The sequence below is a fragment of the Malus domestica genome, chromosome 08, assembly GCF_042453785.1.
Source record: "Malus domestica chromosome 08, GDT2T_hap1".
Classification (NCBI taxonomy): domain Eukaryota; kingdom Viridiplantae; phylum Streptophyta; class Magnoliopsida; order Rosales; family Rosaceae; genus Malus; species Malus domestica.
Window position 1 is genome coordinate 4,672,462 of NC_091668.1, and position 25,611 is coordinate 4,698,072.

Consider the following 25,611-nt stretch of genomic DNA (forward strand, 5'->3'; position numbering starts at 1 on the left):
ACAAATGGATTATAAATGGGGGAGAAAAGCACGTGACACGCTGGCAGGGACTGTGCCACGTGAGAGACGTGGACCTACGGTGATGACATGGACGTATTTTATGTCGTGGTGAAGTCGAAACTGAGGAATCGGAGCTGACGTACGTACAGACAAAAGTACCGTCCTTAGTTGTCAGATTTGGGAGAAAGTGAAGGGCTCGTGATTCTGTGCGGCTTATCTGTATCGCTGGTCTTGTGTACGACCGTTGACATTTCCTTTGACCTTTTTATGTAAGCAGATCCGACGGTCCGTGTTTGGGGTACTTGAACGACTTTAAACTGTGGTGGTGAAACTCGGAGGATTTGGATTCTTTCCGAGGTAATTGGTCGGGATCCTCCTAACAGGTGTCTGTAAGCCATTAGATTTTTATCTAACGGCTATAATTATTATAACTTTTAAAGGGTTCCATGTTTGTAGTTGTTGGATGAAAATCCAGCGGCTCACAGACACCAGTCAGAGGATCCCGACCAATTGTCTTAGAGAGGATCCAAATCCAAACTCGGATAACAAAAATTCTTTGGTGCTCCGAGTACTGTAGTTGTTTTAACCGTTAGATTTTGATTTTCGCATTTTAAAATAAAGATCTAACGGTTAAAACACTCTGAGTACCGGTTATCCCAGAATTTCATCCAAGAAAAACTTAAACAGGACAACTAGTTAGTCAAGTCATTCTCACAAAGAGTGGGACGATGTGCATTTGAGATTGTATTTACGTAGGATGGGATGGTAACCAAATGTAGAGATACGTTACCTTTGGAAGTGACCATCCAATTCATCAAGTTGTACTGAAATTAAATTTCTCTTTTATTAAGGTCATGGTTGAAAAATTCAATGTCTTTCTTAATTAAGCCCGGCAGTAGATTTCTAATTTAAAGGCTAATGGACACGTATATGTTGTATTATTGTACCAGTTATTGTCCAAATTGCTTGTGAAACAAAAATGTGTCGGTAAGGGTGGAGTGATCCAGCCATTCATAGCCATTCATAGTTATGAGACTCACAAAGCAAAAACAACCAAGATCAGTCATGCGAGCGACTGTTTCTAGCACTTCTCATGTCATAAAGTTATAGCTAGAGTATTTTGTCTTTTGGAGAAAATTGTATCATTTCGAGTTTCCGTGACAAAATCAATAGCGACAATTTCTGTATGTTGCAAAACAGAACCTGGACTGACCTGGACTGTCACAAGACAATTACAACACCAACATATAGTCTTCAAATCCATGTCTCCTACACAAACACACTGGTATATTTATGTATTTTTTGTATGACTCGTATTGCACATATGCAGTGAAATCGAAGATTACACTTCGATTTCCCTCAGACGGAGTGGTTCGTTGAAAAATGCTCTGTTTACAATACATCACTTGTACAACAAGGACCGATAAATGGATAAAATACTTTGAGAGCAAGTTCCCCGTAGCTGGCTGCAGGAGACTTCGTTTTATCCTTTAGGAAACAAGATACTGTCAATGAAGCCAACTGACCTTCCTCTATTACCGTCGTTGGAGGGCATTGTATGCCGTAGTTCATTATCTGTCATCAGGAGGCAGCGTCGGGCTTTTGGAGCACATTCTCATCGCATGAAGCTCTCTCAGCCTAATGACTGGGTTGCACAAACCTACAAGTTTTCAAGATTTTTCTCACATCACTGCATCTTACAGATAAACACACGTTTCAAAACATTTCTATTTCTGACTCAGGTCAACACAGTACACGTAGAAGAAGCCACGCGGTCTGTTCAAAACTATCAGAAACGTTATTTCTTTAACAATCAAATTCTTTGGTAAACAAGACATTTAGTGCTTTTCATTTGCTATGTTCAAGACTCGAGTTCTGGTATTACTTATCACAAACGCCAGAAAGGTCATCCTCACTCAACTTGAAAACGTTTTATTCTTTGAACGTAAGAATATGGTCTTATCAAATTTAGCATAAGAAGAATTATCGCACCAGTTTTCTTATTAAAGGTAACAAAAGCCTCCGTCTATGTACATGATCATACCAGAAATCAACCATTGGTCTCTCAGTATAACTAGGAACTATCTTTAAATATTTGTGACGAACAATATGATCTGTTGGATAAAGTACCTGAACATTTTGGGATGTCCCACACTGCAATGGATGTGAGTGTGCAACGAGGGTCGCATAATGCCCGATTATCCTCATGATTGACATTCATAGCAAGCATCCATGATCCAATCGTGACGTCCTCATTGCTAAACATTCTCAAACTGAAAGCCAGGAAATACATCTATCAAACAAAGGGACGTCCATAGGAAATGAGAAGCTAAAACTAAAGCCTAAGCGATATTTCACTTGGAGGTTCTAAAATTCAATATATAACTTATTGAAACGAGGCAAAAGCTGACAATTGAAAGAAACAATGGCTAACATAAAGAAAAACGAATAAAAAACAGGTGGCTGACCTGTTATTTCTAGCGACTGCTAATGAAGCTACCACCTCTGCAGACAGAACATAAATAGGACCAAAAGCATGCTGAAAGTATTCATTACCAATTAGATGTCCTGATTTCTCATACCTGAACAATAAACAGACAGTTGATGAATTACGACAGATTATTACAAAAAATGTTAACCGAGCACAAAGGTAAACAATCTGGGACAACAAGTTGAAAAACAACAAACCATTTCATTTTAGGGTCAGTGACTACTGGTCCTTTCTTCATGCATCCAATGTAGGTTTGTGGATGTGTTCGTTCCTTGGCTAGAAGCATGGCTAGTCGATCTGAAAAATTACGGAAACATCAGTAAATTCCAATGTATTCATATTCACGGCTTCATGACAGCGTATAGCCTGGCACTATAATATATACCTGGACGCAAATAAATGTCATCATTGGCTTTGACATAGTAATCTGCTTCGAAAAGTTGAAATGCTGCTTTGAAAAATGCCAACCTGCGAAACAGCGAGATTAAGCAATATGACATGAACTGCCAAGAACACGAATCCGTCATCGACATGACAAAAACTTCAATAAAAACCGATGACTCTTACGTTTTCCACGGAAGGTTTAAATATTCTTCATTGCTATCAATAACCAAAAAGTCTCTGTTCTTATCGATCTCTTTCTGAAGCTCCGCCATCTTCTTTGCATCTTTCGATCGCCCGATAACGAACCTAAATGCTAAACCAGTGGCCTGTTCCAACCTACAAGATAATGTTACAAATTTACTCTCCCAATATAAGAAGCTAAATGACATTCTAATCAGAGCCAGATTGTTGATCTTAATCTTAGTTAATCTAATCAAAATCATTGCTAAGTTATTGATCATACAAAACCCAGAAGTGCTATCACACAAGTGCACATAAACTATAAATTTAGTAACTTAACAAAATTTGATAAAAACCAACATCAGATCAACTGCAAAATTTAGTAACTTTACTGCAAAAAGCTGAAATTTACCTCAAAAGGCCATCTGGGTCGGAAGGAAACCAAGTGTTCCGCAACGCTGCACGGCGATCGGCCGAGCCAAACCCGGTCTGAATTCCGACGAACCCAAGAAGCTTGGGCCGATCAACCAAGCCACCATTTTTATCACCGATCTGCCGAGACTTCGACAGAGAGTAGAACCCCCGGAATGTGTCGTCCGATTTTCCGCATCGGAAAATGGGAATGGGGGTCGGGCGGCGGAAGGCGGCGACGGCGAAGATGGTTCCTGCGAGGCCGATGAAGAGGGAGACGAGTGAAAAGACGATAATGGGCAGGGGAGTGCGGGTGGGGACAGGGGCAGGATGGGGCTTTAGGGGCTTGAGGAGCTTGGAGGAGTAGGAGGGCGAGGTGGCGGTGGCGGTGGCGGTGGGCAGAGAAGATTGGCGGTGGAAAAAGAGTGGCATTTTTGTCACTTCTCACAGTGTTTGCGTGTGAAGTGTCCTGATCTCATGGTGGGTGAAGAGTGAGACTCAAGTCAAATCTATTCAGCCGCAAAGTCTGACAATTTGTGTGAGACGTCCCTTTTTTTGTTGATAATGTATCAATGCCACACATTATTGACATGAATTCTCTATGCAAGCCGTCTTTTAACAAAATACAGAGTTTATAATAATATTATGGATGATGTAACAATGACAATCAACATCGACATGTTAATTGTTTGACATATCAAATGAAACATTAATTGAAATCTGCTAGAAATACAAAAACAACAATAATAAAGTTTTTTCCTACTAAGTGAGGCCGGTTATATGAATCTTAGAACTTCATTGCGCTCGGTTCTGTGTCATGTCCTCCGTTAGATTCAAATACTCTAAGTCTTTTCTTAGAGTCTATTCCAAAGTTTTCCTAGGTCTTCATCTACCCATTCGACTCTAGACCTCTGTCATGTAGTCGCATCTTCTAACTGGAGCGTCAGTAGGCCTTCTTTGCACATGTCCAAACCACTGTAACCGATTTTCTCTCACATTTCCTTCAATTTCAGCTACTCCTACTTTACCTCGGATATCCTCATTCCTAATCTTATCATTTCTCGGAATGAGGATATCCAAGTTAAAGTAGGAGTAACCAAAATAAATACTGAAATGCTGAAATGATTACATTTTAGTATTTGATCAATATGTTATGAATACTTGGTTTCATCAGTTCTACCAATTGAGATTTGTAAATTCATCTTAGCCAATTCTCTAATGTTCATTAATTAAAAACAAGATAAGTTAAACTGTTTTAAGAATCACTAGATTAGTGATCGTGACACATAGTTTGGACTGAAAGTTGATTAAAAAAATCAATTTTTAATTGCATTAGAGACACTTTCTTTTGTTTCATTGTTATAAGTGTGACAAAGATGAGAATATTGACACTTTGTTTAACCAACATCGGCAAAATAAGTGTAAAGCTGCTTCGTTGGATGTGTACACAAAAAATTATATGATTAAAAACAAAGATATATAAAGTAAGGTAAGAGTAACCGTAATTGAAGATAAGATGATAGAAAATCAGTCAAGGTGACTTGACACAAAATCCAACGCAGTAGCGTTCTAAAAAATTCATACAACCGATTGCACCTAGTAGGATAAGGTTTGATTGTTGACAAAAATAATGGGAGATTTTATATTTTATTTGAGCCATCACAATCCGAATGAGTACAACTAACTCTTCCCTATCACAGAAACAAGCGGAAAGAATTTCAATTTCACTTGGAATGCTAAAACATTAACCCTCCCCAAAAAAATAAGAAACTAATTAAGCCCAAATTGCAAGTAATGACATCAATCCAGCTCCAACAAAGAGACAGCAATAAGATACAAGTTGAAGCCTGAAATTGCAGCTCATCCTCTTACTCAAAAAATCAGCAGCAATTAGGTCAACCAACGCCATGTACACTAGAATTCCGGCGGACATGGAATCCAAGATGCCCTCGGTGACCAAAGCTCCCGCACTGTCCGGGTTGTAGAACGAAGAAATGGCGATCCCAACGCCTATCCCAAGCGGGGTTGTGACGGCGAAAAAACAGGCCATTAGGGTTGTTGCTAGGGTCTTGAATTGGGCTTGAGATATGCAGCCTCCAAGTGCAAAACCTTCAAAGAACTGATGGAATGACAATGCTGCAACCAAGGGTCTTATGGTGCATGGGCTCTGTGAAACTCCCAGTGATAGGCCTATGATCACTGAATGTGATACAATCCCAAGTTCCAAAATCTGCACAAGAAACAATATATTAAACGCCGCAATAACAATAACCCATCCGCAAGCATGAATGTCCAGATCAGCCAACGAGCGCTATTGATCCTAAAGTTTACTAAACAAGGTGAAATTTCAATAACTTGTACTCCAAAATAGTACGACGACCCAACATTTCAGATAAATATATGTTATATTATTTCCCAGTCTAGCTCAGCTCATGAACATTCCAATCTCAAGTTCTCGACTGCCCACACCCTTCGAAATGGATGGCATCGGCACGAAAAAGTTTAACATGTTTAATCAACTTAATAGTATTAACTTTTAAATTCAAAATTCCCTTCTTCATTTTTATTTCTCTTACTTTTTTCGATTGTTCCTACTTTTGATAAAAGAAAATGTCAACAGTTTGCCAAAAAAAAAGAAAAAATAAAAAAATGTCGAGATCAATGCCATATGCGCTTCGACATTCATATCTAATAATGAAGTGTCACGTTCAATTGCTCATATCCCGTGTAGGCGCATAAGCGATTGATCGTGTCACTTCACTTAGAGAGACAACTTATCCAAATCAATCCCAATAGTGAAAGTTGTCACCATAACCACAAAGGTTCATGTCGACCCTTCAATTCAAGTATTGAGTCTTTTGACCCTCCAAGAACATCATTATCATAAGTAGGCCCCACTCGACCAAGTTAGTGGGTAATTTAACACAACACGTGGCAGCAGAATGACGCATAATTTTTATCCACTGTGCGAAGTAGACTAGCATAACTCCGACTAGCATAACCAAAACCACAAAGTTATAAAAGCTACATTCTTTTCAGGACCTTAAATTAAAGAGCAATAATTTACGCGCAAACAACAAAAAGTAAGGCGGTAAAATAAATATAAAATAAATAAAAATAAAACCGAAATAAAGCGAATACGTATCAATGAAATTTGATTCAACATCTGAAGTTATTATAATTTTTAAGTAATTATCTGTTTGTAACTGTTTGATCAAATTTTAATGACACGAATTTCCCGATTAGGAGAAAAGAATGCGGAGAGGATGCCTTTCCAATAAAAAGTACCTGAGAAACGACCACGTGGCGGACACCACCGTCCTCGTCATCATCCCCGAACCCGTGAGAATGCCCATGCCCGTGCCCGTGCGAATCGTGCCCGTGTTCCGGTTCGGATTCCCTCGTCACGTGCCCATCACATCCGGCCTGGCCGTGCGCGTGGCTGTGTCCGTGGTGCGCCGCGTGCGCATGCATCCCAACAATGTGCATCCCACCGCCTTCCTCTTCCCCAAACACCTTCCCATTCAACTCCCTCGCCGGATGTTCGGGACCCGTACCCGCCTCAATCTCCGGGTCATCCGACGCGACCCGCACCTGGTCCTCGGCGGGGCGAGTCTTCCCCTGTTTCCTCTCGTAATACTGGGTCCCAACAAAGTCGACGAGCAACGTGGCAAGCGAGGCCATCATGGCGAAAAATCCCGAGAAGGGGAACTTGGTCCAGGGGTATTCCGGCAGGCACGGGTCGTTCAGGGCGGCCGACCCGTCCGGGAGCATGTGGACAAACCCGGTGGCAAGAATTACCCCGGCGGCGAAGGCCTTGGCGGCAACGAAGAGGCTACCGTCGGTGCGGAGAAAGCTGCGGTTCTTACCGACGAGGGGAATTGCGACTCCGACGACTCCGGCCAGGAGAATCGAAGCGACAGCGATTAGCTTGAGGACGAAAGCCGACGACTCGTTGCGGCAGGCCTCGATCTCCGCGCTCCCGCAGCTCGTGTTGGCCATGGACTGCAAAAGGGACTCTGTTTTGAGCGCCCAAATGAAAAACAGAACCGCAAAAACAAAGCAGATTTCAGAAAAATCGAGACCTGTTCTTGTTCTTCAATTAGCTGATTTGGTTTTAATCTTAGCTTTAATTCGATTGCAGAAATCCCAATTGGGATTTTCAGAGTGGGGGATGAAATTAATGAGTAATTACCTTTGAAAAGCCGAGATTTTTCTAGGAAACCTGGAGGGCTGAGCCAGGGCCAAAGATCCTGCACAGAAAACGCAGCGTTTCAGTCAGAGAATTGCAGAGAAATCGGGAAATCGAGAGAGAGAGAGAGAGAGAGATAGAGAGAGCGAACCTCAACGAATGACATGGGATTATAAAAGATGGAATCTTGTGAAAATTGATGATCTGATCGACGAACACGAATCCCGATTGAGTTGATTTATTTTGATCCGGCGGAGGATACGAGTGCGGTCATGGCGTGTTGGGAAGAGTGTAGAGAAAGAGAGAAGAAGAAGAGAGATTTGATGGAGAAAGAGTGTCGACATTTTTTGACGAAGGGGAGGAGCGTGGGACGGTGAAGGGGCTGGGATTGCGACTTTTTGCTAAACTATGAGCGCGAGAGTGTCGACATTTTCCCCGCATTTTAGTTCATCATGTAATGTGATGTATAGTTATTATTTTATTTATTATTGTTAAATAAATTTGAATTTTAAGATTCGTGTATTGAATAAGTATAAATCTAAAAATTCAAACTCGTTTAATGATAATAAATAAAACGATAAGCATATACCACATTAAACGAGGGTGAACAAAAAGATTGAGATTTCTACTTTTTTAAGTTTTAAGCGAAAAGGCAGGAGTAACTAGTAACGTAATGGAAAAGGTAATGACTTGCCGTATATAGAATATTAGAAAATGATTTGTCAGTTTGGGTTCTTTTACAAATCATTTTGGGTTCCGTCGAATGTCGCCATTGGAGTCACATTTTTTTTTCACATTTTTTAAAGGGGTTTTTTGATCGACTCACTTTACAGGGGTTATAACTGCTCACTTGTTATATAGCTCAAGTTTATATGTCTCGTTTTAGAACGTAGAATATTGTGGTATGTAAAAAATGGCTATGTTTTGCTTGAATTTCTATTTTGAGCTCTATGAAAATTTACAAAAATTCAGATGAATTTAATTCAAATTTAAAGGGTTTTAAAGTTCAGGTGTACTCTACGCAAATTTGATTTGAAAAGATATTTATGTGTTATGAATTTTGGTAAATTTTTGAAGCGTACATTTTTGTTCACCGCTTTTACATGATGCCGTTGGATTAGTTTATATTTTGAGATATGTGTTTATCTACGACATAGATCTTAAAATTTAAATTTATCTAACGATAATAAATAGGATGGTGAGCAATATCATCACTTAGTGTTTGGGCCCAAAATAACAGTTTGGGCCGAGTGTAGGGTCATTCTCGGCCCGGAAGGTCTTGGGACAAGAATACCATGGATCGTTCAGTACGTGGGCCTCCAAACCTAGGTCGGCTAGGTCATAACGCAAGAGGTCGAATCCTAGTGCAATAGGGAGTCTCGGCAGGACCCGGAAGTGAATCCAGCTCAGTTAGGGACTAGGTTCATAGTCCTAGTGAAGGTAGGACTGGTCGAGTTGATGCTGATCAGGGGAAGAAAACCTAGTCCGAGTAGGTTTTTGACTCGACCTTGGGGGGAGCCATTGCTATAAATAGAAGAGGTTGCACATCCTTCAAACCCCCTGCAAATCAATACAAAATTGCCCTGCGCAAATTCTCACAACTTTGTGATTTTTCTTTTTCCTTTTTCGCTGACACATCTTCCGTTGGCATCAACAACACTGTGGAAGCAACCGGTGATATCTTAAGTCGGCATAGATAGCTCTGTCACCGTAGAGTTAATCGGTCTCGCAGTATCTTCCGTTGGCATCAACAGCACTGCGGCGAGAACGGTTGATTACCTACCCAAGTCCCGGTCGAGAAGGGTTTCTAAATCCTTATTGGTCGAGGTCATCTCATCAGCCTTCTCGGCGAAGTGAGGTGTTACAGTTATTACATTCGGTACATTGAAAGCCGAATTTGATATTGAACTTCGTAAGAATAGTAACCTTGTCTTCAGGTTTGAGAGCCCAAGAGGCCGAGACGTGTTCCTTTCTCGGCTGCAATCGCAAGACGCAGAAGTCAGTAGCGCGACCCAACGCAACATCAACAAATTTACTCCTCGGCCGAGCTTGGCCGACGAGTTGGCACGCCCCGCATTCACCGAAGGACGTAGTTAGCTCATTAATTACTCGGCCTGCGCGTCACGTAGGCTTTGTAGTTTCTAGGGTCAACATTTTGGCACGCCTGGTGGGACCCAGTGCTAAACTACGAAGTTCATGCCAATTGAAACACGATCGGTAAAAAAGAAAACAGCTATGGGAAAGTCGACAGCCGATTTGTCGAGTCAGAGCATAGGACAGAGTGTGCCACAGGCGCAGAATCCCCTTAGCGCTGGTACGCCTGAGTCCACAAGCGCGACTCGCCGAGAGAGAGAAGTTAATCTCGGCGGTCAACTCCGTGGTTCAGAGATCCCTAACAGAAACACATGCGTTCTCAATGAAGGGAAAGTAGAGGAGTGTGACGAGGATGGTGGTGAAGGATCTGACCCACCAACGAGGTCGTTTCTTCGAAAGCGACTAGACGAGCAATCTCGGTCAGTCGAGCAGACGTTCAGTCGAGGCATTGACAAGCTGCATGACGCGATACTCAGTTCCAATGATCGACAAACCAGGTTGCTCGAAATGCTGGTTAGTAAAGTTGGTGGCAGTAGGCCTTTCGAGCTTCTCCAAAATTGTCCACCAGGAAACAACCCGGTACCGATTGTACCGGCCGAGCCTATTCCTGCTCCGCTCAAACCAATTAACTTGGAAAAATGAGGAGGGTCGAATAGTAGGTCAGACGGAACCGACCAGAGGATCGAAGCAACACCTGTTGATATGACCGAAGTTCAGCGGATGATCGACTCGGCCATGAAGAAAGGGCCGAAGTTTCCCAAGTTTATTCATCCGTACCCAGCTTACGTGGAAACGTTTGGATACCCGAAGGGTTTCAAGATCCCAGATTTTAGTCTTTTTGCCGGTGAATCGTCCCTGTCTTCGTTGGAGCACGTGGCTCGTTTCACCGCGCAATGCGGAGATGTTAATAGTGATTTCCACAAGTTACGGCTGTTCAATTTTTCATTGACCGGCTCGGCATTTGCCTGGTACATCAATCTCCCTCCTAATTCCGTCCAAAACTGGGAGGAGTTGGTCGAGAAGTTCCACGAGCAGTTTTATCGGCCGGGGATGGAGATGTCAGTCTCTTCATTGGCACGGATGGCTCATGCATCTGATGAGTCACCAATGGATTATCTTACTAGGTTTAAATCAGCTAGGAATTGGTGCCGAGTGCCTTTACCCGAAGTCGAATTTGTCAGGCTTGCTTTGAACGGCCTCGACGTCGAATACAAAAAGAAATTCTTGGGGGCAAAATTTTCGGGATATGTACGAATTAGCCCAACATGTCGAGCAGTATGATTATTTGCTCCGCGAGGAAAAGACTTCGAAGACTCCAACTCGGGGAACGATTTACAAGAACCCTACTGTCAATTATGCATCAACCGAGGATGAATGTGTTAGTGTGGATGCGGCTGAGATAGTGATAGATAAGCCATACGTTTGCAAGGCATTGACTCAGGTTGATTCTAGAGAAGCCAAAAGTCGCTCGGCCACTGAAGGAACATTGAAACCGTCAAAGGTTTATACTTTTGATCAAGGAAGAAAATATCGGTAATATCGGAAATATCGGTAGTCCGAAAACACGGAAATATCGATGGAAATATCGGGATAATATCGATATCGATAAAAATTACATGGAAACCACGGAAATTGTAAGAAAAACTTGGAAATTTTTATTGAAACTTTGCAGGATGTTTATTTAGTCAATTATCTATTAGTTTATCACAAAAAATTGGAAGGAAATGCATTGCATGATGGATTTAACTGATTTAAGTTGATTATATAGCGAGCTGGCAAACATTGTGAGTGTAGAAAATATGTAGTAATTAATGAAAGAAGTTTAAACACACCAATTGGGGCTTATTGCGGCAAGTTTTTTAGATATGACATCGCATCAAGTCGTCTTTTGTGTTAATTTATAATCTTAACTGGTTAAATTAAGCGGTACATCCAATTGGGGCTTATAAACATTTTAATTCTCTTTAAAAATCCAAGGGCATTTAATAAGGATTTTAAGTGATTCTTTATAGTTTAAGGGGTATTCGATCATGATTTTTAAGAAATTCATACATTCCAAATGTATTCATTTAGAAATTGATTCGAAGAGATTTTTAAAAAGTTGGGAAACTCGAAAAAATTAGAAATATTTCACATAATATTTTAAACATTCTCAAATCGCTTCCTGAAAATTTGAGGGAATTCACTTAAAATTTTACATAAAAGTTTTAAAAATTATTAAACTTCATCAAAATTCATAAATTTTTAAATCTATTATAATCCTTTAAAATCTGAATGGAGTAAAAAATTCAAATATAAACCTAGTATGAAACAATCACTAAATTACATAAAATTTCTAAACCAAATCTAATAATGATCAATTACAATTCTAATATTGTAATTACTTGGAGTTTTTTAGGGCAATTTAAGTAGATGATTTGGGGGCCGAAACTTGGTTAAATCCCTAAATTGCTAATTGAAACGAGAAAGAAGAGAAGACAGAGAGAACGAGAGGCTCCCCGTCTTCCTTTGTGCTAGTAATCCATGGCGTCAACGAGTCAACATCCCTCATCCTCATCGCCCTCCTCTCCCTCTTCACAATCTCCACCACCGCATCAAGGCCCTGCAAAACCCTCTTCGTTTCCTCCTACTCATTCTCCCTCCGCCGCCTCCCCTCCTCCTCTTCCTCATTCGGCTTCGTCACCATCGTCACCGAGATCAGCCAGATCCGCCCCGTCCACCTCCACCCCACCCGCTTCGACGACGGCTTCGTCCCACACCCTCACCACCACGACGCCAGCGAGAAGCGAACATCGGCACCCATTCTCCTCCTCCCCCCGGAGCCTGCCCCGCCGGCGCCGCGCTCGCCTCCGTCTCCGTTCCGCGTCTGCTTCAACCCAAGATCAGCCAGATCCCTCTTCGTTTCCTCCTACTCATTCTCCCTCCGCCGCCTCCCCTCCTCCTCTTCCTCCTTCGGCTTCGTCACCATCGTCACCGAGATCAGCCAGATCGGTGTCGTTGAGGCGCAGATCTTGGGTTTGAGCATGGATTGCAGAGAGATCTGGGCAGCTGGGGGGACGACGCAGCCTCGGCTGCCTTTCCGACGACGGATCAACGACGATTTTTTCGATAATATCGAAAATATCGCGATATTATCGATAATATCGCGATATTTTGACGATAATGAGACGGATACCTCAGAAAATATCGGAACCTCAGATAAACGATAATAACGGCGAAATATCGCCGATATTATCGATATTTAATTCCATGCTTTTGATATTACCAAGGCTGACGCAATTTTTGACCAACTGTTATCAGCAAGAATCATTCGGCCTGGTCATAACATTCCTAAGGCCGAAGAACTTAAAGGAAAGGTGTATTGCAAATACCACAATTCGAGCAAACATACGACAAACAATTGTGTTGTATTTCGCGATAACGTCCAAAGCTGGATTGATAATGGCAAACTGAAGTTTCCCGAGAAGAGGATGAGTGTTGATACTGATCCGTTCCCCACGGCAACAGTAAATATGGTCGACGCGTACCTACCCAAGGACAAAGGGAAAGGCAAGGCCGAAGTGGTTGAGACGCAACGCCCGCGGAGTCAGAATTGTCGGCCACGGTTCATGGCTGATTTTCGTTCAAACAAGCCACATACGGCTTTAACGGGGCCTGCTATTGTCAAACCTATGATGGATTATAACACCGATGAAGATAGTGGGGCGGTGGTTTTGTGCGGGAAATGTAGAGCGAAGGTCGACAGTGAACCAGAGGAGAAGCCCTCTTCGCAACTTGTGGCCACAACTCGGCCAAAGGTAGCCAATGAAGGCCAACATCACGGGGTTTTTGAGAGGCTCGGTCCTAAAGTACGGATGGAAGAGACACCCCCGGTCAGGCGGCGCCTCGATTTTGATGCTTCATTCTATGACGATGATTACTATAAGCGTAATTCTAGCAGTTCAGAATCATCGCGGAGCCAAAAGACCTTCAAGCCTCCCGAGCCTAGAGATCAACGTTGGTATACATACCATTCTTCGAAGGGCGTCTACACCGCGTTGTCCAAATCTCAGAAACGCCGGCATCAACGGATAGATTGCATGGCTCGCCGACGAGCAGCCTAGGAAACTTTGGCCCCTAAGTGGCGGCCGAAGGACACAGCTGCCACTAATGATGAACGACCACCTCCAGCAATTATGACAGAGTTGGCTCAGGGGAAACGGCTGGTCGATCAAGATGTCGAGACCATGTTTGAAGAAGCTGATAAACGAATCAAACTTCTCATTCGACCAGGGGAGATGAAGGCACGCCTTGAACATTTCAGGCAAGAGGCCGAAAGCAAATTATACCCGCCGGCTATACAAGAACCTTTGGTCAAGATTCGACGGAATTTGCATCCCCCGTTCCTTAGGGAGTCTTTGGAGTATATGCGAGAATTTCATAAGAAACATTCGGCCAACGATCTGTATGGTTTGCCGAAGGCATGCCAGGACACCATTGATCTGGTCCTGACTTGTCCGGATGCTGAACGGATCATCTAGAAGACCTTAGATCCAGGATTGAAAGCAAGGTTCCAGCACATCCGAGAAGCTCGTGTCCTTGGATTTGAAGTCGACCCGTACACCGATATCAATGCAGCCGACCTTCCTTTCTCGCTGGAGGACCTTCAATATTTGCGATATCACTTTGAAGTATTTTCAGCGGTTTCTCTCTTCGGCCTTACGACCGATGAAATCGCACGTATTGCCCGTCTGGATGCTTATCTCGACACTAGGGATGCTCGGCTACACTACCAGGAGCAGGTTCAGGTCCTGATCCTGATCCCAAGTACACTGTCAATCTCAACCTTACCTGAGGCGGTCACGCAGAACCAACCTGTCGCCGAAGCAGCTCCGCCGGTTGACGTCATTGAAGAAGGGACAGAAGAGTCTCGTTGTCCGACTTTGACGACAACTGAATCCGTAGTCGCCGACCAACCGAATGAGGAGGGTCTTGACCAGATGGGCCCGTCAGTCCTGGATAATATGGAAATCAGTATGGTCTATGTGTTACCTGCCAATTTTCAATCAAGCACGGCTCAACCAAATTTCCTCGATGGAGATGTAGTTGCCGAGGAACCCGGCCATGTTGATTTTGTATCGATTGCTGAAGGCGAATCAACAGCAAAAGATGATAGTCTAAAGGCCGCTTTGGCCGAATTGTTCCCTCGTTCGTCGGCCAAGCTTCACCATTTGAAGCCATTGTATGTGACGGCCCACATCGAGGGGTATCCAGTTTCTAAAGTTTTTGTTAATTGTGGAGCTACCGTCAATATCATGCCTCTGAACATCATGAAGGCCTTACGCCGTTCAAATGACGAGCTTATTCCGTCAGGAATCACTATGAGTAGTTTTGTCGGCGACAAATCCCACACCAAAGGTGTACTTCCGTTAACTGTGAATATTGCCGGTCGCACCCACATGACCGCCTTTTTCGTGGTTGATTCCAAAACCGAGTATAATGCGCTGCTCGGTCGAGATTGGATTCATCAAACCAGCTGTATTCCTTCCTCATTGTACCAAGTGCTTGTCTTTTGGGATGGCAAATCGGTCACTGTTCATCCGGCCGATAGCCAGCCCTTCGAAGCTAACATGATCCAAGCACGGTATTATGACGATCACGTCGGCTACATTACTTTGCAAGGTTTCAATGAAGAGGGACGACCGACTCGGATTTCCGTTCAGAAAGCTATCGAGGTTGGCGCCGAGACTGTCCAGCAGGATTCGGCGAGACTCGGATTAGCCAACTTCCTCCCCGAAGCTGATGTTTGACACCGATCGGGAAACACGCAGGGCCGCGGTTTCATCTACTATGGAACGACTGCTGGCCCATTGGTATACGATATCTAAACAACCAAATTCGGGCGTCAACCTCGTCGAGTTCCTTGCTGAAGGAGATAATAGGCCTGTATTATCTTTTGATAAAATTCGAGCTGCCCCGGCCGAGCTCGAGGATCATCGACCCCTAGTTAAGGACCCTTTAGAAGAGATTAATGTTGGGACGGCCGATGACCCACGGTTTTTGTTTATTAGTGCTTTACTTCCCCAACGAATGAAAGATGAGTTTCGTACCTTGCTTACGAAATTCAAAGATTGTTTTGCTTGGAGTTATCATGAAATGCCCGGCTTAGATCGTACTCTGGTCGAGCATGAATTACGTATTAAGCCCGGATTTAAACCTTTCCGTCAGCCATCTCGTCGATTCTCAACCGAAGTACAACTTAGTATCAAGGACGAACTGGTTCGGCTTTTGAAAGCCGGATTCATTCGGACAGCTCGATATGTCGAATGGTTGGCGAATATCGTCCCTGTATTAAAGAAAAATGGTGCACTGCGCATTTGTACCGATTTTCGAAATCTGAATATGGCAACTCCCAAAGATGAGTATACAATGCCGATTTTAGATCTGTTAATCGATGCCGCGGCGAATCATGCGATTTTATCCTTTATGGATGGACATGCCGGGTACAACCAAATATTTATTGCCGAAGCCGATGTGCACAAAACTGCTTTCCGTTGCCCGGGGGCACTCGGCACTTACGAATGGGTTGTCATGCCATTCGGCCTCAAGAATGCCGGCGCCACGTACCAACGGGCGATGAACACCATCTTCCATGATTTAATTGGCACCATCGTTGAAGTTTACATCGACGATGTTGTCGTCAAATCTAAACGCCGACAGACACATCTGGATGATCTCCGACATGCTTTCCTCCGCATGCGTCAGCACAACCTCAAGATGAATCCTGCCAAGTGTGCCTTCGGTGTATCGGCCGAGAATTTTCTTGGTTTCCTTGTACATCATCGTGGGATTGAAGTCGATGAGAATAAGGCACGCGCAATCATCGCTGCCCCACCCCCAACGACGAAGAAACAGCTCCAGTCTTTACTTGGACAAATCAATTTCCTCCGCCGATTTATTGCCAACTCGGCAGGAAAAATGAAAGCGTTTTCTACACTCTTAAAACTCAAGGATTCTGATAAATTTGTGTGGAACGACGAGCATCAATCGGCGTTTACGCAAATCAAAGTCTCCCTCACGAACCCACCTGTCTTGGTTCCTCCCCGGCACGGTAAGTCTCTTAAGCTATATATTTCGGCGGCTGAAGAGTCCATCGGCTGCCTCCTTGCCCAAGACAATGATGTCGGGCGAGAGCAGGCTATTTTTTACCTTAGTCGAAATCTTAATCCACCGGAGATCAATTATTCCGCCGTGGAGAAGCTCTGTCTTGCCGTGTTCTTCGCCGCCTCTAAACTCCGGCATTACATGCTTCCGTCGGTCACACAAGTCATTGCCCAGACCGATGTCATCAGGTACATGCTTACCCGACCGATCGTAAAAGGGAGAATTGGGAAGTGGACGATGGCGTTGTCCGAGTTTAGCCTACAATACGTGCCTCAGAAAGCTGTCAAAGGCCAAGCATTGGCCGATTTCCTGGCTCAACATCCTTCCCCCTATGGTTTTGGGGACACTGATGTCGAAATCGGCATGGTTGAAACACGCGACAACTATTGGACGATGTATTTTGACGGGTCCAGCACTTCATCCTCGGCCGGTGTTGGAGTTGTCATTCAATCTCCTAAGCACGATCGTTGGTATTTTTCGCTTAAGTTGGATTTTGACTGCACCAATAATCAGGCTGAATATGAAGCCTTAATCATCGGCCTTGGCCTCCTTCATGACTTGAGGGCCACCCGTGCCCTCGTCCTCGGCGACTCTGAGCTTGTGATCAACCAACTTAATGGATCTTTTCGCTGCATGAGTTGTACCCTAGCACCCTACCACATGGTTGCCAGCTATTTGGCCGAGTCCTTCGACGGTATTACGTTCGAACATGTTTCCCGGATCCATAATACCGACGCAGATGCGTTGGCTCAAATTGCCTCTGGTGCACAACTCCTGGGGGGCAAGCTAGGCCTAGAAATACCGGTGTTACGACAATTATACCCGGCCTTGGTCAACCAGCAAATCTTCCGGCGCGACGATGTAATACGCACTCGAGTCATATCTTTACCTTCATTGTTAGACCGACAAGATACTATAGAGGTTTGTACCGTCGAGGCAACACCAGATGATTGGAGAAAGCCCATTATGCAGTACCTTGACAATCCCAATAGAAAACATAGTTGCAAGACACGAGTTCACGCCACGAACTATGTCACGTACCAAAACGAGTTATATCGAAAAGGGGATGATGGATTACTACTGCTATGCCTCGGCCCTCAAGAGAGTGCTCGGGCGATCGCAGAGGTTCATGAAGGGGTATGCGGAGCTCATCAATCCGGACAAAAAATGCGATGGCTACTCCGACGACACGGTTATTTTTGGCCGAGAATACTGAAAGATTGTATCGAGTTTGCACGAGGATGCGTACAGTGCCAAATCCATGGGCCTATACAAAGGGTCCCGGCCGAGTCACTACATTCGGTCATTAAGCCATGGCCGTTTAGAGGATGGGCCATGGACGTAATCGGCAAAATCATGCCGACTTCTGGAGCTGCTAAGCATGCATGGATAATAGTCGCAACTGATTACTTTACTAAATGGGTCGAAGCAAAATCATATGCCGAGTTAACATCTAAAGAGGTTTGCGACTTCGTGGAGGAACACATTGTGACCCGGTTCGGTGTACCAGAAACGATCATAACCGACAATGGAACAATCTTCACAGCCGAAAGGTTTAAAGAATACACGGTAAATTTGAAAATTCGGCTGGAACAGTCCACACCGTATTATCCACAGGCGAATGGGCAGGCTGAGGCAAGTAATAAAGTGTTGATCGGTATCCTCGAAAAAATAATAAAAGAAAGGCCTGGCATGTGGCATTTGAAGTTGAACGAGGCATTATGGGCATACCGAACGACGCCCCGGTCGGCGACCGCGACAACCCCATACGCATTAACCTACGGACACGATGCAATGTTACCAGTCGAGTTGAGCATAAATTCATTGTGATTAATTGAACAAAGTAGTTTGTCTAGCGCCGAATATAATCAGTCCATGAGACAGGAACTAGAAGATTTGGAAGAAGCGCGACTTGACGCTTATAACTTATTGGTGGCACAAAAACAGATTGCCGAGCGGGCCTATAATCAAAAGGTGCGACAGAAAACATTCGGCGAGGGTGAACTAGTGTGGCAAACGGTGTTGCCCGTAGGACTAAAAGATCCTAGGTTCGGCAAGTGGTCGCCGAATTGGGAAGGGCCGTTCATTGTGCATAAAGTATACGGAAAAGGGGCGTATCATCTTAAAGACTGAACCGGTGTAGTTCACAGATTACCGATCAATGGGAAGTTTTGAAGAAGTACTACCCGGTAACGTGGGAAATGCGAGAATAAACAAAATCATCTCATTAAGATTGATGAGCATGTACAAGCTAAGTCAGTCATGGTAAAACTAAGTACATTCAAGGGGAAGAAGGTAAAAGGGTGCTGAGCAGGGCCTTTAACTCCAACCACTGCACGTCGGCCATGACCATTTCGGCTTGCCGATTCTTCTTATCCAGCTTCAACCGCTCGACCCGCTTTGTTGTAGCCGCATACTCAGTGAGGCAATCCTTTCCACCCGACTCAAAGTCTTTAGCAAGCTCGGAAGCAATGGCCGACCGACGTTTTGCCAGTTCGGCCATCTGACGATCGAGCTCGGCTAGTACTTCTCCTTTTGCCCTCAGATCATCGATTTTCGGGCGGAGAGTGTCTTGAACGGCTTTGGCAGCCTGTAGATCCTGTTCGGCCTTTAGAGCGGTCTGGAAGACACTAAATGTCTCCCGAACCTGCTCCAAGGCAGACGACGCCCGAACGATGACCTCTCCACTTAGGCGACCGTCGGCCCCAAGATCGTTTAGACATACGCCAAGCCGATCAAGACCATTGCGCTCTAGCACTTGCGACGCGGAGAGCGACAGAACTTCTCGCAGCTGGGTTAAAGCGTTTGGATCGGCAGCTTCAGTCGGAGTGGCCGAAGGACCGGACTCTGCAGTTGTACTGGAGAGGAGGGCTTTGAATTCGACCTCCCACGAAGCCTGCACGTAAAAACAAGGTTAGGCTTAAAGGAAATCATGACAAGAATAGCAAAAAGGTTTCGTTTTTTAACCTGCCGAGATGAGACCTCGGCCATGTCCCCAGGATCGTTGCTCGAACCTAAAGAACTCAATGGCCGAGCCTAGTGTCTCAGATTGCTTCTCAATTCACGCGGCCGATGGAGGTTATCTACGTTTGATGGCCACTGAGGCGGCCAAGAAATATAGATAACGCCCTTCGGCGCGTAGAATTGGCGGTGAAAAGAATGTAAGGGCACCTGACATTTAGTATTGTCCTCGTTTAGAATTCTAAAGTAGAAAAGCAATCAAGGAAAGACGTAAGAAGATACTTACGAAGGCCGAAGTAGCCTCTTGCGGAGGAATGTGGAAGCCCTGGTCTTGAGGATGTACGGGTGATTCCGCCGTTGGCTCGGGTTCCTCGACCAGTCGTTTGCCATGGTCGGCTGTGGAAGGGCCGACCGGGACAACCACTTCGGAGGCAGGAACACCCTGTTCCTGAGAGGGAGCACGGGGTTCAGCCACCACCATTGGTTCCTCGACTGGACGCTTGCCGCGATCAGCCGTGGAAGGGCCGGCTTGAACCGCCGTCTTAGACACTAGAGGAGGTTGTCGGCGAAGATGAGGACGGTGTGCCAGCGGGACTTCGTCGCTCCCCTCACTCTCTTCTAGAACGAAGACCGAGGGCTTTGGATTTTTTGGGGAGGTTCCCTCGGTCGTACAGACCGCCTGTTGTGGGATAGGTGCCTTCTCGACGGAGGGAGGTGCGACTGGTGCGCCGGCCACAGAGACAGGCCGCACCTGCGCTGTCTTTGTGACCGAAGCCGGCTGTTTCTCGACCAAGGGTTGGCCAGTGGCTGGAGAAGGGGAAGCACTGGGAGTCGTCGTCCTTGTAGTGTGACTAGAGATGACGTGGATCTCCCGTGTACCTTTCTTCGCCAGTTTTTTGACCCGCTTGGCAGGCGGGGAAGGCTCGACAGCCGGCTCGGCCCCTTGGCGAGGCCGTTTGATCAGCACGGCCCGACCAGCGGGGTTGTCCTTTTTGGCCACGACCGATTTTTTCTTGGCTAGGGCAGCGACAACTGCCTCCGTTTTTCTCAAGGGCCGAATACCTAAGAAGATAAAAGACAATTCAGTAAGGCAAATCAATATGCAAGGTCGAAGGAAAAGAGGAAAATTGAACAGGTACCTTGAGTATGGGGGGCCGAGGCCTTTTTAGGTCGGTCACCGAAGAGTCTGCTCATCACATCTTCGACCGGCGCACCAAAGAACTCCTGGGTGTAATTTTCCCACCACTCACCGAAGGTGTCGGTGCAATGGGTTTCTGGGGTGGCCGGTCGAAGGCGGAATTTTTGGCAGTATTCTTGGAACTCCCTCGCGGCAGTTTTACATTCCTTCTCCGAGGAACGAGGTTCACGTCCACGGCTTAGGACTGTTCGGGAGGTGAGAAGGGGGACGGGGCAGCCCTGAAGATAGCCGAGTTGTCGGGCAAGGAAGTTCGGATGATATACTTCCCAACCCGACCGTTTCCCATCGCAGCCGAGAGGGAGGTCGCGAGTAAGCACAAACGACCCCCAGGTCTGGCGAAGATCGGCGTCCTCCTCCGCGCCCCACGTAGAGGTAGGCAGCCTGATGGAGGAAGGATAGTCTCGATGACGACATATCAGGAACTCGTCGTTGGAGAAGTCGTCGAGAGCGAAGAGGTACCGAAATACCTCTTCGGCTTGATGAGGAGGTGTTGGTCGGGAAGCCAGCTGAGGTCCAAGAGCCTCCGTTGGTGAGAAGTCAGCTATGGCCGACCGAAGGGAGGCGAAGTATACTTGCAACCAGAGTTGGAAGACCCAGAGGGGACCATTCTGGTGTGGGTCGACCTTGTGGAGGGTCGCCTCGGCCAGGCAACGGAAAAGTTGGGCGAGAATGTTGGGACTCAGTGCCAGGACGTGACCACTAGCCAGGGCTTCGGCTACCGGCATGTTCTCGACCAAACACTTGTTTGACTTGGTACAACAAATGTATTTGTTGTACCAATAGAAGAGGAAGGCTTCATGCTCTCCCTCTCGCAGGTCCTCTTCTCCTCGGCCGGCGAAGTGAAGATAGAGTGTGTTGTAATTACAGAAGTTCTTGTGGAGCTTTTGAATGTCTTCCTTCGACGGGATGTGACCGTCACGGTTCAGGGTCTCGAAGGCTCGACGGTTGAAAAGCGTCTTCAGATCGATATTCGACGGGTGCCCAGAGAGGGTCGCGTCGACAGGGATCCCGGTTGCCGAAGTCCCCAGAATGGCGGTGATATCCAGGATGGTGGGACCAATGGGACCAAGAGGAAGAACCACTGTGTTGGTGGCCGAGCACCAGAAGCACAGAGTGGCTAGGAGAAGCTCCTTGTCGAAGACGATTTCCATGGGCGAGAGGAGGATGGCGTCGTAGATGCCGAGGGCCTTCCATTGCTCACCGAAGAGTCGTTCCATTCGAACAACCCAGGCTGCCCAGGTTGTAGTCGTCGAGGGCCAGGAGCCTTGGGGTTTCGCCGCATCCCATCGCGACCATTCAAACCCTTGGAGCAAGGGTGTTAGGCAGTGCTCCTGGAGAAGGCCGGTGATGGTCGGTGGGATTGCAGCCTTGAAGAGAGGACCCAGGATTTGGTGCTGAGTGCTCATGTCATTTTCAAAACGTATAGTCTTGATCGAGCTCCGATCAAGAATCTTCTGATGTTGGTCACACTCCCTGGAAAGCTTGGAGATGAAGAACGCCATTGTAAGAAGGAGGCACGGCGTAAAAGGATTGTCTGGGTTAGGGATTTGAAAACGAAGACTTGGAAAAAAAGGTGCTGGAGAATAAGAACAAGAGTTTTTCAGAAAGTTTTGGGAGCGTAAAGTGCGAATGAGAGATTTTCAGTATTTATAGGCTTTTGGCAGGAAGGGTAATCGTTTGAAATTCAAAACAAAGGGGCAAAATCGACCGAAAGAATCGTTGATCATGATGAACATTTGGGAAATGCAGTTGAGAAGACCGAAGGTTTCAGATGTTGGGGGCGCACGATTGTGTGTGACGGCGAAATTAATGGCGGAAGACGTTTCGACGCCTGCACTATGACAAGTAGGTTCACGAACTGAGGAAGTGGCTCGCGGTTTGAGGTAGTAGTCATAATGTCGACGGTTCAGGCAGCCGCACGCCTTGGACGTCATCATTGGAGTTGGCCGTATTAAAGGACGCCACGTGGCGAGTTTGGTTAGCAGGATCAAGATCGTGCAATCATGTTCAATAAATGCGCCTTGGAACTCGGACATTAGGGTTCTGGGTGGTAGATTCGCTTCTTCAAGGCCGAAACTCGGCCAAAGAACTCAGGCCGAGGACCTCAGAAGCGAGGGGGCAATGTTTGGGCCCAAAATAACAGTTTGGGCCGAGTGTAGGGTCATTCTCGGCCCGGATGGCCTTGCGACAAGAATACCATGGATCGTTCAGTACGTGGGCCTCCAAACCTAGGTCGGCTAGGTCATAACGCAAGAGGTCGAATCCTAGTGCAATAGGGAGTCTCGGCAGGACCCGAAAGTGAATCCAGCTCAGTTAGGGACTAGGTTCACAGTCCTAGTGAAGGTAGGACTGGTCGAGTTGATGCTGATCAGGGGAAGAAAACCTAGTCCGAGTAGGTTTTTGACTCGACCTTGGGGGGAGCCATTGCTATAAATAGAAGAGGTTGCACATCCTTCAAACCCCCTGCAAATCAATACAAAATTGCCCTGCGCAAATTCTCACAACTTTGTGATTTTTCTTTTTCCTTTTTCGCTGACACATCTTCCGTTGGCATCAACAGCACTGTGGAAGCAACCGGTGATATCTTAAGTCGGCATAGATAGCTCTGTCACCGTAGAGTTAATCGGTCTCGCAGTATCTTCCGTTGGCATCAACAGCACTGCGGCGAGAACGGTTGATTACCTACCCAAGTCCCGGTCGAGAAGGGTTTCTAAATCCTTATTGGTCGAGGTCATCTCATCAGCCTTCTCGGCGAAGTGAGGTGTTACAATTATTACATTCGGTACATTGAAAGCCGAATTTGATATTGAACTTCGTAAGAATAGTAACCTTGTCTTCAGGTTTGAGAGCCCAAGAGGCCGAGACGTGTTCCTTTCTCGGCTGCAATCGCAAGACGCAGAAGTCAGTAGCGCGACCCAACGCAACATCAACAAATTTACTCCTCGGCCGAGCTCGGCTGACGAGTTGGCACGCCCCGCATTCACCGAAGGACGTAGTTAGCTCATTAATTACTCGGCATGCGCGCCACGTAGGCTTTGTAGTTTCTAGGGTCAACACTTAGTGATGGTGAACAAAAATATTTCCATTTTTAAAAGGTATCTCGTTCACCTTCTTCCGGTGAGATTTGGTGAAAATTAACTCAAATTTGTAACTTCCATTAAATCTTTCAAAATCTCAATTCAATACAGCTTATGTAATAACCTTCCTAGTGTATGTTGTATTTAGCATGTTAGTCCCACTTCCACTTGCACATTCATGATTTTTTGGGTCAACTATATCGGAGTAGGGCCATGATCACGACAGTCATGATCAAGAACATGAAGATCTCAAAATCGGAGGACGAAATATATATGAACCATAAGATTATATTAGTTTAGAATCAAACACTTATTATATTTGACAACTTAATAAAACAAAACCAACTTAAAATCTATAAACCTTTAGAAAATTTATTTTCCTATTTTACTTTATTAAGTTGTCAAATATTTTAAACATTTTGATATAAACTAATATAATATTATGGCTAGTTTACATTTGGTCCTCACATCTCTTTGAAATGAATACCTTAAGAGAGCAGGACTCATGATCACGAACCTTCATAGTTCATACCAGGACATGCAAAACAATAAGGGATGTGATATCTACACACCCCATTTTACTTCTCACACACCCTTTTAATTTTCGGCCGTCAGATTGGAAGAATTGAAGAAGATCAACGGTAAAACACAAACAAGGGTAATTACATATGTAAGGCCCAGTTGTTTGCTCATAGCTTGCTTTTTATAAAGTTCGTCTAACATTTTGTTTGACACAATGATATTCTGTTTAAGGTGTAATAATTTACGGTAGGCCAAACAATAATTGAATTATAATAATTATGCATCGAGTTTATTATTCATGTAAGTCGAACTTAAGACTTTTTAATACTACAAAGGAAAATACTAGACCGTCAACTGAGATGCCACTTCGGCGAATCCGGGGTGTATACATTAGTCGCGCATTGAAATCATTGTTTATGCGAGACTTACATTACATGTCTCTTCAGTAGCATCCCATTACATAAAAGTCTTTTTGGCTGCTTACCCACCTTCATTTGTTCTCGTGACCACCACTTCTACAAAGCATGATGACATAATCCGATCGCATGCACAACCTCCTCATTTGGTGTCGAAGAATCTTGAGATGGACCACTACAAGGTGGCCTGAAAGCTGACGCAGGACTTGGTACTGAAAATATTATATGATACCTGCTGTCTGTCAATTGCAAAAAGATGAATCTTTGGTGTTGGAGAAATTTGTTACGGATTTTCCTTTGGCATAAGTTGCAGAGGGATTGAGCATATAGAATATTGAATGAGTGAGCAGTCAATAAGTAACTCGATCAATGAATCTCAACTGGGATTTGTAAGCTTTCCGATTGCAGAAGGAATTTGAGATTTAAAATCTTCGTTGTCAGCAAATTTGAGGCTTTAAAGATGTTAAAGATCGAAGCTGACTGCTGGAGTTGCGAATCCCACGAATGATGGATCCACGGCTGAGGTCAAGACCAACTGCATA

The 25,611-nt window shown here is 45.1% G+C and overlaps 3 protein-coding genes across 4 annotated transcripts; 1 reads left to right on the forward strand and 2 right to left on the reverse strand.

The window, feature by feature from the left end:
* Nucleotides 1-1,248: 1,248 nt before the first annotated feature.
* Nucleotides 1,249-4,076, reverse strand: LOC103440760 (probable beta-1,3-galactosyltransferase 12). Its single transcript, XM_008379459.4, has 7 exons — nt 3,468-4,076; nt 3,059-3,211; nt 2,877-2,959; nt 2,689-2,788; nt 2,469-2,582; nt 2,131-2,273; nt 1,249-1,660 (listed from the first exon to the last, which is right to left on the reverse strand). The coding sequence occupies exons 1-7, from the start codon at nt 3,896-3,898 to the stop codon at nt 1,572-1,574; spliced, it is 1,113 nt and encodes a 370-aa protein (XP_008377681.3). The 5' UTR covers nt 3,899-4,076; the 3' UTR covers nt 1,249-1,571.
* Nucleotides 4,077-5,076: 1,000 nt separating this feature from the next.
* LOC103440761 (zinc transporter 4, chloroplastic-like) lies at nt 5,077-8,112 on the reverse strand. Of its 2 annotated transcripts, none has more exons than XM_008379460.4 (4): nt 7,810-8,112; nt 7,662-7,719; nt 6,755-7,485; nt 5,077-5,696 (listed from the first exon to the last, which is right to left on the reverse strand). In XM_008379460.4, exons 1-4 carry the CDS (start codon nt 7,822-7,824, stop codon nt 5,241-5,243), a joined length of 1,260 nt encoding a protein of 419 aa, XP_008377682.1. In that variant the 5' UTR covers nt 7,825-8,112; the 3' UTR covers nt 5,077-5,240. The 2 variants fall into 2 exon arrangements, with proteins under 2 accessions (XP_008377682.1, XP_008377683.1); XM_008379461.4 differs by having other exon boundaries at nt 6,755-7,471; nt 7,810-8,097.
* Nucleotides 8,113-15,581: 7,469 nt separating this feature from the next.
* Nucleotides 15,582-19,108, forward strand: LOC139198304 (uncharacterized). Its single transcript, XM_070826805.1, has 3 exons — nt 15,582-16,110; nt 16,588-18,032; nt 19,046-19,108. Exons 1-3 carry the CDS (start codon nt 15,582-15,584, stop codon nt 19,106-19,108), a joined length of 2,037 nt encoding a protein of 678 aa, XP_070682906.1.
* Nucleotides 19,109-25,611: the final 6,503 nt, after the last annotated feature.